General features: G+C 55.6%; 1 protein-coding gene across 2 annotated transcripts; it reads right to left on the bottom strand.

Moving 5' to 3' along the window:
- Positions 1 to 2,331: 2,331 nt before the first annotated feature.
- On the bottom strand, positions 2,332 to 11,082 carry CUNH1orf174 (chromosome unknown C1orf174 homolog). Of its 2 annotated transcripts, XM_024760186.1 has the most exons (4): positions 10,962 to 11,082; positions 4,653 to 4,763; positions 3,401 to 3,889; positions 2,332 to 2,944 (listed from the first exon to the last, which is right to left on the bottom strand). In XM_024760186.1, the coding sequence occupies exons 1-4, from the start codon at positions 10,974 to 10,976 to the stop codon at positions 2,831 to 2,833; spliced, it is 729 nt and encodes a 242-aa protein (XP_024615954.1). In that variant the 5' UTR covers positions 10,977 to 11,082; the 3' UTR covers positions 2,332 to 2,830. The 2 variants fall into 2 exon arrangements, with proteins under 2 accessions (XP_024615954.1, XP_024615955.1); XM_024760187.1 differs by lacking the exon at positions 4,653 to 4,763 and having other exon boundaries at positions 10,962 to 11,078.
- Positions 11,083 to 11,365: the final 283 nt, after the last annotated feature.

Here is an 11,365-nt window from a genome sequence, read left to right as displayed (position 1 = left end):
GAGGCCGGACCAGGCCCAGTGGCCCCCACCCCGTCCCTCCAGCTCCGCGGCTGCGTGTCCAGGGCAGGGCTGCCTGCTCTCTGCTGCTGGAGTGCGCCTGTTACAACCTCTTCGTGACATGTTTCTGGAGGGCAACTCAGCAGAGTTGTCATAAGGACCCTTTCCTTCCCCCGCCCCCGGCCTCTGGTTGCGCAGGGCTGCCCGGGCACCAGGCCTCCCCAAGAGCCGACTGGTCAGGGCTCCTGCTGCCCACATCGTGCCGCCTCGGTGCGACTGCCGGGAGAGGTGTCCGGAAGCTTGTGCCGGTCTCTCCTGGCCTTGGCCCCGTGCACCGTTTCTCTCTGCTGATTTTAATCGGGGTGACCAAGAGTGCGACAGCTTTCCCGAGTCCTGTGAGCTCTGAGAACGGTCGTGCCTGAGGCCGGCCCTAGGTCCCCTGCACAGACGTGCGCAAGGAAGCGGGATGAGCGGTCGATGGCAGTCGACAGAGTCGCAGGAATGCTCGCAGGACGCACCCCACACCCCTACTGCTCTGGCACCGGTAGGTCATTTTGTGGATTCACGTAGGAAGTGTTTCTAAAAATCTGCATGTGTCACGTGGCCTGGCCTGTGGGTCGGGTGTTCATTTTAAATGCCGGCAGAACACATCCTCGGAGCACTCCCAATTAGAGCAATTTTAACACGCGTTTTAATACGCTTTTTGAAACTTTATTTCGTCCCCCGGGCCTGATCTGCATTCCATCTGTCTTGCTCACGTCACCCTGGGCTGGCCTCACGACGTGTTTTCTTTGCACTGTCCTTGCACGCGTGAGCACAGAACAGGTTCCCCAGATGCGCCGCCCTGGTCCCAGCCGCCTCTTTACGGGGACACCTGGTGTTTTCTTTTGGTAATGTCTCACTCTCGGGAGTAACCATCAGGGACATGGACTTGCCCACCTGGCCACCTTCAACACCCAGCAGGTTCCACTGGGCGCGTTCCCTGCACTCAGCGTGATCCTCCAGTTGCCACTGGAAACCAGAGCTGCAACTCAGTGGAGCCAGCTGGCGCTGGGGAGGCGGGTGGGCGGGACGATGGCCCACCACACCGTCCGTCATCAGTTAGAAAAAGGCCTGGAACACGTGGGGGAGCTTCCTGCGGTTTAGCTCAGCAACCTGGGCGGCTGGGGAGGAACCTCTCCAGGTTCCACGTGGACCGCAAGCCAGCGGGGCTCAGGCTTCCAGGAGTGAGGTTTACGTTTTGCATTTTGGTGGGAACATGCCGACGTGTCTGTCCTGCAGGTGGGCTGTGATTCAGGTTGATGCTTCTCCCGGGAGCCAGTGTAGGGGAAAGACAAAATCCCCTGAAATCTGATGCAGCTCGACCCCCACGAATCCGAGTGCCGTGATTAACAGTCATTCCTGCAGAATCTCAGGTTGTGAATTACTCTCCCTGGATGCTGCCAAAAGGCCTTAGAAGCAACATCATCACGTTATTAAAGTAGTTTGTTGACCAATAAATCACAGAATGACTCAGAGCAGGGGAAGGTCACAGCTGCTGACGGGACAACGACCACACTGAAGCAGAAGGACTGTGGGGACACGTGTGGGGACAGGCGCTTCCCGGCGGCACTCTGGGTCCATCAAGGACAGTGGCCAACCTTACAGGGCAATTCAACTATATTTTGCCCCCAAATGATGTTATGTAAGAAACTTCCGTTGTTCACAGGACATTTTAGAGGGAGGGAAGTCTAATGGCTGTCGTAACTAAAGCAGAAATGTTTGCTAGCCCAGCAACAGTAGACCGCTGCTCACTCGTGAAAATCCAGCACGGCCCTCCGGAACTGCAGGCAGCTCTCCTCCTGTACCTGTCACCCGGGGACCAGGCTCCCTCTTGGACGCTCTCCTAGTCACCAGCCTTGGTGTCCTCTGCCAGCAGCTGGTGACAGGAAGGGGCAGCAGACAAGCAGGCCCACATTCCTCTCCGGAGCCCACTGGCAAGAATGTGTCACCAGGCGCTCCTTGAGACAGGGGGAGTGGCAGTGTAGCTCCGGCAGGGCAGCTGCACCAGGTAACACTGCACCAGGGAGAAGAGCACGGCTTCGCTGGATGGTTGGTCCCCGCACCACACGGGGCGAGGAATGTGCCGAACACCCACCATCTCGGAAATCCCACAGCCTCAAGAGGGGGAGCCGTGTCCCTTCCAGCTCACAGCCCTGCGCTCTCAGCTCTTGGCGCTGGTTAATGGGTGCAAAGCTGAGCCAGCCTCGCACGTGTCAAGACAGGACAGGATCTATTTTCTCCACTTGGCTGTCCAGCATTTTAGAAAGGAATACAGTTCTAGGGACCTAAGCCTTCTTGAAAAATATTTTCAAAATATATTTTATTTCTTTTCCATATGGATTTTGCTGAATGTCCAAGGTACACATGAGCTTCATATACAGAAGTAAAGGAGAGTTCTTTAAGAACTGGGATTGAATCAGTCACAAGAATGATCGAATTCTGATTATGGAAAATAAACTTGCACGTTATCAAAGCTAAGCTTAAGAGTCTCCTTTACAGAGAGATCTCTCGTTTACGAGAGAAGTTAGCTGGAGTCACCCCCGTGGGTACAGATGGGAGAAAACGCATCGCTGCGGAAACAGCTGTGCACGCAGAGGTCTCTAGTTCACGTGTGCCAGCCTCCCCGCGGGTACGTGGCGTTCTGTGCTGCTGACCCTTGTGGGTCAGTTCTGAATTCTGATTAGAAGCATGGACTCTTGGAGATAGGTTTGGTATAAATGTCTAATGTGCTGAACTGGGAAGCGGTCAACGGTACTGAACGTGCAGAGGATCGGCGTGTGCGTCTCACCCTCTATGTCTCTGCACCGTCAGCATCGTCGTCATCGTCGTCTTTGGCTCTGAAATGCATTTTCCTGAATTCGCGTCTGCTCATCGACGGGCAGGATGACGATGCTGGCGGGAGGTCCTTGGAGGGAAGAGAACACCTGCTTCAGGCACGGGTTGCCCGGCACGAGCACCCGTCTCCGGGCTCTGGTCCCCCCCCACCCCATCATGGGAGCGTGCTCCCCACCAGCGTGATGGAGGGAGAGAGGAAAGACTCTGGGTTAAAAGCAAAAGCAAGCCCGGCAAATGCGGGGGAACTGCCCAGAGGGCCGCAAACCACGGCCATGACTTCACACCCCGCGGCAGGGTCCAGACTCACGTCGGCCAGCCCGCCCACACCCGCGCTCGCTACGGCAACGGTTCTCAGCTCCGTGCGGGGGATGCCCCACATCAGCAACCGTTCTGTTCTCTCCTCCCGGGTTAGAGCTTACTGTGTTTGACCTGCATCGGGTGGCACTCACACGTGTGAACTGGGGCCGTGACCAGGCGTGCGGTCTGCTGGGGGCTGCCTGCCCAGGGGAGAGGCCACAGGCCTTACCTGCATGAGCTCGACGTTTCCGAAGAAGCGGCTCACTGGCATCGGCTGGTTGCTGTCGTCGTCGAGAAGGACGCTGTTGTCCATCTGCAGTGGAGGCGTGTGGCTCTGCTCCAGGTCCGCCACCGCCCCGTCCCTCTCGGGGCAGCCACTGTCGGACTCTCCTCCCGCAGGGGCCCCGCATCTCGGCGGGGGCGGCCTGTCCTCTGTCTCTACCGGGCAGGCGTCACTCATGGCTCCACAGTGCCCCTGGGGGAGTCCTGCGGTCCCCTGAGGAGCGGAGCCGCTGGCTTCCTTTCCCGGAAGCCTGGCCCTGTCCTCAGCCGATGCCAGAGGCTCGCGCTGACCTGGGGTCTCGGGGGTCACTGTGGGCGCAGCAGTGCTGTCACTCTGGGGGATGGGTTTCTGGAATTCTGACTTCACAAGATGACCTTTGTCGTACTTGAACTTCTTGGACGTGCGCCTGTCGGTGGCTTTTTGTGATGAGGAAGGCTGTCAGGAGAGAAAAGGCAAGGGAAGACCAGACACGCTGAAGGTTACGAAGCAGATGGCAAACAGTTAACAAGCCTCAACGCCAGGGGCGGGCAGTCCTGCTCACAGCAAGCGACGTCACTGCTGGAGCCACAACTTACAGGACAGGGTCCTTTCATTGTCTGCCGCCAAAGGGGCGGAGTCCAGACTGACGCTGTCCCCCGAGGGGCGCCCTGCCATGTAAAATGATGACCCCAGACCCAGCTTCCATTCGTTTCTGCTGGGCTGTGAGCTCTGATGAGGCAGGACTCTCTGTTCCATGGCAGGAGCGGGCGCTCAACGGGGCCGTGAACTTGACTCGGAGCAGCTCTAACAAGCGGCACCCCAGGAGGGAAACCAGGCCAGTTGCTGCTGTGAAGCCAAGTCTAGCCAGACCGCCGGGCTGCAGCTCAAGGGAGCAGCTCTGGAAACTGGGACCACCGGGCCACCATGGCTGCGTGCCCCTGGCTGGACACAGAGTCCCCTGCCTCCCCACCTGCCCTTTGGGGTGAGCAGCATGGCCTGTGCCAGCATCGCTCAGGCTGCCCAGCAGAGGCCGCTGAGCCCACAGCTCTCGGTGGGTGGGTGGGGAGCACGTGCACCGAGGGCGGGGCCTCCTCTGATGGCGACAGCGCCGTGACCTCGCCTTTGGTCTGTTCGCCACACTCAAGGCTTTCTAACGTGACATGTTTCGTGGAGAGGTGGACACTCAGTCCAGTCCTGTCTCTGAGGGGCTGAGGCTCACCTGACATGCCGTCCGGGCAGACGTGACGACGTGGGCTTCCTGGGCCGAGGCCGATGCGGCCAAGCAGCTCCGGGCTCGGAGGCGCGCCGAGGACCGCACTCCACCTGCCAGCTGGGCCAGACCAGAGGCTGGTCAGAGACCCCGAAGATGGCCCCTCCCACCCCCATGTTTTTATCGACCATGGAAAGACAGACACCGTGGCCTCTTTTTTTTTTTTTTCGGCTGTGCCGTGTGGCTTGTGGGATCTTAGTTCCCCAACCAGGGGCTGAACCCAGGCCCGCACAGTGACAGCGCCGAGTCCCAACCACTGCACCGCCAGGGGCTCCCCTGATACCGTGGCCTGAATGGCGTATCTGCACAAAGCTGGGTGGGAGGTGCTGACCCCCATTTCCATGATCTGGGAAAAGCTCACGTACTCTGTCCCTACCTCCCACGTTTTTAGAACCTCTATTTGTGAGTGAATAGATGTTCAGTTGACTTCAGGTGTTTAGAATAAGCAGCCTGTATCCTTGCTCAGAAGGTTCTGGATAAAAGGTGAAAAAGCAAAAGCCCCCCCCCACCCCGCAAACCCTCTCTTTGAAATCACAGGGGAGCCAGGCCTAATCCCCTCAGCTTAAAGGAGCTCTAGCTGCCATCGACAGGCCACAACGCTAACAAACCGCCCGCCGCCATCTCACTTGGAATGCAAAGGAAAGTCTTCTAGTGACAAGAAAGGAATTAAAACAATGAAACTTACAATCATTTTATTTAGGAATAATTTTAGGTTTTCAGAAAAGCAGCAGAGACGGGAAGGGAGTTCCTGCCCGTGCCTCCCTCATCTTGCCAGCAGCCAGCAACCTGGCGCACCTGGCAAAACTAGCTCAGCACTGACGCGACAATTCACGAAACTGGGGCTTCATTCGCATTTCACCTGCCTCTCCGCTGACTGCTCTCTGTTCCAGAATGGGGACCACAGACACTTAGAAAATAACACATCAAAGTGCAAGTGAGAACTTGAAAGTAAGAGAGGTGTGGGATAGTGAGGAGAGCGTAGCGGAGGGCAAGCTTGACAGCGCTGTCCCAGCGGCTGAGACCTGGGGGCTGAGGATGGGGCTGGATGGGGGGCAGCATGCCCAAAAGTGGAGAAAAGAGATCAGAAAGCACACAAGCTAGTTTAGAAATCTTCACAGCAGCATCTCATCCAGAAGCCCCTGGAGGAGGGCAGGCCACCGAGGCTCCGAGGCACGTGACCGCTTGCGGAGGGCACTTAAAGGGAAGGGGAAGGCAGCTTCCACAGCGAGAACAAGGCAGGACCCTTTGATGTGGACGCCCCGGGGCTGGGCTTTGCTCAAAGAGCCCAGGCAGCAGTGTGGCCGCTCATACCCAAGGAACTAAGCCCAAGAGGTTACAGAATATCTCCTGTGGGGACGGCACCGCACCACCCAGTCTCCCTGGAGCTCTAGCGCTGCCATAGTCGGGAACAGACATTCTTAGCCCCAGAAAGTCGCTGACTATCCTCTCCTTCCCGTTATAGTCCGACTCCAAACATTTTGATGCCGGGTCGTGCTAGGCTCCCTCGGGGGGGACTGGCGCTCGTGACAGCGGCCACCATCCCTGAGTGTCAACACACAGGTGCTGTGCTCGAAGGAGCAGCACCCCACTGCAGATGGGGACTCGGGAAAAGACCCTGCCAAGGTCACACAGAGTGATGTCTGGCTTCAGAGCCCCTCCCCCTGCTCTGTCACCAGAGCCACCCGCATGAAAGCCTTGGCTGCTTGCAGAGGGACCGAGCAGAGAACCTGCCATCCGGCTCTGGGGCTGTGTGCCGTGCAGGCCCTCTGCTGGCAGCAGGGCACTTCTAGATGCTTTGTACCACAGCTCCTCGAGTGGGCCTGTCACCCCTCAGCTTTCTGGGCCCCTCTGCAGAGGTGAAGTCGGTGAGGGTCTGGCTGAGACCCAGGAGCTGTGGTTACAGGCACCTGAGCAGGCCATCTGCCATCCGCACCAGATTTGCGAGAGTCAACTCCAGTGGCATTTTGGCTTTAGTTTAATCGTGGGCAAAACTACCTCTAAGGCCCTTGCTCCAAAATGTCAAGAATCAATTACATTTTTTTCTAACTTGGTGAACCGTTGCTCTTCAGTTAGGCAAACTGGTTGCTTCCACGTAAACAATCCCTAAATGAAAAAGCCCCCATCATTGAGGACTTCCTCCTTACAAGCAGACTAGTTAAAGACTAAAAGAGCTGGAAGAGATCGACAAAACAGCAAGAGGCAAGAGGTGCTCCACTAACCCTCCCCCAGTGCAACTGGTGAAGAGTATTAAAAACAACCATTTAAAACCTTTGCAAATGGTCCTATAAGCAAAGAGCAAAATGAAGAAACAGTTATTCTGGTGTCCCAACTCCAAGCGGCCAAGGTCAGCACACAGGACACCCCCCCCCCCGCCCCCGGGGCAGAGGGCTTTCTTCCCAGGGGAGCAGGATGGCAGCACTTCTCATTCAGCCCTCACCCCACCTGCTGTGAGGCCAAGTCTCCAGCAAGCACGCTTGAGAGGAGGGGCTCCCTTCTGCCGAGGCCCCACTCATGGAACAGAGGTTCCTGCCTGGGCAGGGCACTAAGGAGACTGGGGCCCCATCACCCTCGCCCCTCCTAGCGAGGCAGTGGTTCCAAGGCCAGGAGAGGCAAGTCCAGGGGATCTCAGGCTGCTGCCCCCCTTCCCTCCCCTGAGCACTTAGCTCTGAGAGCAGGGGTGTAACACAGAGAAGCCTGTCACTGTCCCCAGCTGGGGAGCCCCGGCTCAGATTCTGCCTGGAGAAGAGGCAGGCATCAAAGGGCTCTTAATCTATTCCAACTTCATTTACAACAGAGTGTGGAGAAGGTAATGCCTAAGGGGTCCTCAAGAACAGTGGAAGCTGTGACGAAAGGCAGATGGGAGAAAAGTCAAGATAAAGTGTAGGCGTATAGTCTTCAGGAGACAGCCAAGGGAAAAATACAGCAGGGGGATCCCTCCTGGGGTCAGAACAAACATCAAACACTGATCTTAGAAACTATTCCTTCAAAGAAGCCAGAATGTGACTGGATTCCTTTGTAGAAAATTTATACTCCAGGTCATCGCTGAAAACGACTGGGCGATCAGCTGGCAACTAGCAGAGCTTAAAAGCTGGGTGTGGGGACTTCCCTGGTGGCGCAGTGGTTAAGAATCCACCTGCCAATGCAGGGGACGTGGGTTTGAGTCCGGGAATATCCCACGTGCCGCGAAGCAACTAAGCCCGTGTGCCACAGGTACTGAGCCTGCGCTCTAGAGCCCGCAAGTCACAGCTACTGAGCCTGCGAGCCACAACTACTGAAGCCCATGTACCTAGAGCCTGTGCTCCGCAACAAGAGAAGCCAACCGCAATGAGAAGCCAGCGCACCGCAAAGAAGAGTAGCCCCCGCTCGCCGCAACTAGAGAAAGCCTGTGCACAGCAACGAAGACCCAACACAGCCAAAAAAAAAAAAGAGCTGGGTGTGGTCAGAGAAAGAGGAAGACAGCCCCCCTGAAACTAGTGAGACCCAGGTGACTGTGGGCACACCCAACACTGCCCCTGAGGAGCGTCATCACAGCTTCAGCTGTGGGAAGGGAAACAGACTCTAGTAGAATCCCCATCACCAAACAAATAAAAAGGACATTAACAGTAAAAAGCCTCAGGATGGGGGTGGGAGACCAGTACCCAGAGCTGCTACAATGTGTTATCTAACATGTCCAGTTTTCAAAAAATCATGAAACATGCAAAGAAACAGGAAAGCAGACCCATACACTAGAATAAAAGCAGGCAACAGAAACTCCCTGTGAGAGAGATCAGATGTTGGATTTATCAGAAAAGGACTTCAAAATAGCCATTATAAATGTGTTCAACAACTAAGAGAGACCATGATCAAAGAAAGATTTGATGACATCACATCAAATAGAGATTATCAATAATAAGAGAGAAATTATAAAAAAGAACCAAATGGGAATTCAGGAGTTGAAAATTACAATAGCTGAAGTAAAAAATTCACTGGCAGGGTGGGGGTGTGCTCAAGAGTAGATATGAACTGGCAGAGGAAAGAATAAGTGAACTTGAAGATAGACTGCTAGATTACACAAGCTGAAGAACAGAGAGAAATAAGAACGGAGGAGAATGAAGAGTGCCCCAGAGACATGGTGGAGACTATTAAGTGCAGCAACATACATGTAATGGGAGTACCAGCAAGAAAGGAGGGAGAGAGGGGCAGAAAAAATATTTGAAGAAATAATGGCTGAAAACTTCCCAAATTTATTGAAAAACAACAATGTACAAACCAGCAATCTCTGTTTCTCTTTCTTTTTTTTTCTTTTTGGCTGCGCCGTGTGGCATGTGGGATTAGTTCCCCAACCAGGGATTTAACCCACGCCCCCTATAGTGGAAGCATGGAACCCTAACCACTGGACCGCCAGGAAATTCCCCAAACCCAGCAATCTCAAAGAACTGAACTTCAAGTAGGATAACTGCAAAGAGATCTATAAGCAGATGCAACACTGTTTAAGTGCTGAAAGTCAAAGACAAGGGGAAAGTCTCGGAAGCAGCAAGAGGAAAATGACTCCTTAGGACAAGGGAGCCCAACAAATAAACTGTTGATTTAGCAGAAACAATGGGTGCCACACCACAGTGGGTATATTCAAACAGATTCAAAGTTCTCAAACAAAAAAACTGTCAACCAAGAATACTATATCCAGCAAAACTATCCTTCAAAAGGGAAGGCAAAATAGACGCTTCCAGATAAACAAAAACTGAGAGCACTTGTTGCTGCAGACTCCTCTTACAAGAAATACTAGAGGAAGTTCTTTGGGTTGGAAGCAGCTGACCCCAGACGATAATTCAAATCCACAGAAAGGGCTTCCCTGGTGGCGCAGTGGTTGAGAGTCCGCCTGCCGATGCAGGGGACGCGGGTTCGTGCCCCAGTCCGGGAAGATCCCACATGCCGTGGAGCGGCTGGGCCCATGAGCCATGGCCGCTGAGCCTGCGCGTCCGGAGCCTGTGCTCTGCAACGGGAGAGGCCACAACAGTGAGAGGCCCGCGTACCGCAAAAAAAGAAAACAAACCAAAAAAACAAATCCACATAAAAAAGGGCACCAGTAAAGGTAATTACGTCCTCACGGAGACAGTTTACGTGCATATTATTTCCTTCCCTAAGGTGATTTAAAAGACAGTTGCATACAGTAACACGTACGCAAGTGTAGGCAGGAATGCCCATAACAGCACAAAGGAGATGCGTGGCATCAAGGCTGTACGGGGCTAAGGAAATGACCACGGCTGGTAAAGTAATCATGACAGTGTACTATCGGGTTTGTAACATTAAACATTTACCACCACCAGAAAAGTGCGTTAAGGGAACAAAGTGCGTTAAGGGAACAGAGCTACATAGGGGTAACATTTGTGTGTCTCTCTGGAACTAAGCTAGTTCAATCTGAAACGAATTCTGCTAAATTACAATGTACACGGTAAGACCTAGAGCAACCCCTGGGGGAAAAAACTAAAGGTTTAAAAAAAATCAATAAATTAAAACCCTACATTAGAACCAAACAGAAGTGTGAGAAAAACAAAAAGTAAAATGACACGCGAACCCAACTGTCATTGACGCGTTAAACAGTCCCTCAAAAGGCAGAGACCTCAGACTGGGAACGCGCAACCACGTGGGTTTTCAGGAGACACATTTTCGGGTCAAAGGTACCCCAGGCGCCGCTCCCACCGCCCGGAGGGCCCCCTCCCCAGGCAGGGGCGCATCCTGTCCCGGGCCCTCGCCCTGGTTCACACCGCCCGCCGGCTACCAGTGCCAGGAACTGGCGCCCCTCCATCCTCTCCAACCTCCGGGGTGTACCCGTCGTCATGTGCCCGCACTTGGGCTGGCTGACCCCGGGCTCGGATGCCGGCAGCAGAGGCACGCGAACCCCGGGCTGGGCAGCGTCAGGGCACCAGCGGTCCGGACCAGCTCCGGAGAGAGAGCCCCCCCCATCCCAGGACCTGATCTGGGAGCCCCCTTCCCAGGGGCGTGGCCTCGGAGCTTCCCTAGCCCGGGGGCGTGGTATGGGGGGGGGGGTGCCCTTCCAAGGGCGTGGCCTGGGAGACCCCCTTCCCGCAGACGTGGTCGGAAAAGGGGGGGTCCGCTTCCAAAGGCGTGACCTGGGAGCTCCCTTCCGGGGGTCGAGAGCCAGGCAGAGATCCCCCACCTCCGCCCGAGGCGTACCGTGGCTCCCCCTCAGCTCCCAGAAAGTTGGCGGCGGCACCCCCCACTGCGTCCGGCGCAGCTCCCGCCCGGCCTCCGGCCCCTCACCTTCCGGCTCCTCATGAGTGTGAGCGGCGCGTTGCCGCCCCCAGCTCCGCCGCCAAGCCCCAGCACCGGGCCTAACACTCTCCAGCAGAGAAGCTACCCGGCCGCCCTCGGCTCGCGCCGCGGCGTCTGACGTCACCAGAATGCTGGCCAATCACAGCCAGGCGTCTCCAGGCATGTGACCCAACAAAGTCGGCGTTTTACGTAGCCGGCGGGTCTCACGGCAGTGTTGTGAGGAAAATCTCCCTTGCGGGCTCTCCGGCCGCCATTTTTGAGCGGGGCGGGGGCCATATTTATGAGGGTCGCCTCCCTTGGTGTCTCTGCGGCCGCCATGTTTAAGAGGATCGGTGGCCATATTTTAGAGGGGCTCCTCCCTTGAAGGCTCTGCGGCCGCCATGTTTAAGCGG

This window comes from Neophocaena asiaeorientalis, unplaced genomic scaffold (genome assembly GCF_003031525.2).
Source record: "Neophocaena asiaeorientalis asiaeorientalis breed wild unplaced genomic scaffold, Neophocaena_asiaeorientalis_V1.1 scaffold489, whole genome shotgun sequence".
Taxonomy (NCBI): Eukaryota; Metazoa; Chordata; class Mammalia; order Artiodactyla; family Phocoenidae; genus Neophocaena; species Neophocaena asiaeorientalis.
This window is presented reverse-complemented; position numbering and strand designations above follow the sequence as displayed.

Excerpts from the sequence above, each read along its gene's own strand:
- CUNH1orf174 (XM_024760186.1), bottom strand. Across the intron at positions 3,890-4,652 it reads CTGCCCGGACGGCATGTCAG|CCTTCCTCATCACAAAAAGC; the intron begins GTGAGCCTCAGC and ends CTCTCCTGACAG. Across the intron at positions 2,945-3,400 it reads GAAACGTCGAGCTCATGCAG|GACCTCCCGCCAGCATCGTC; the intron begins GTAAGGCCTGTG and ends CTTCCCTCCAAG.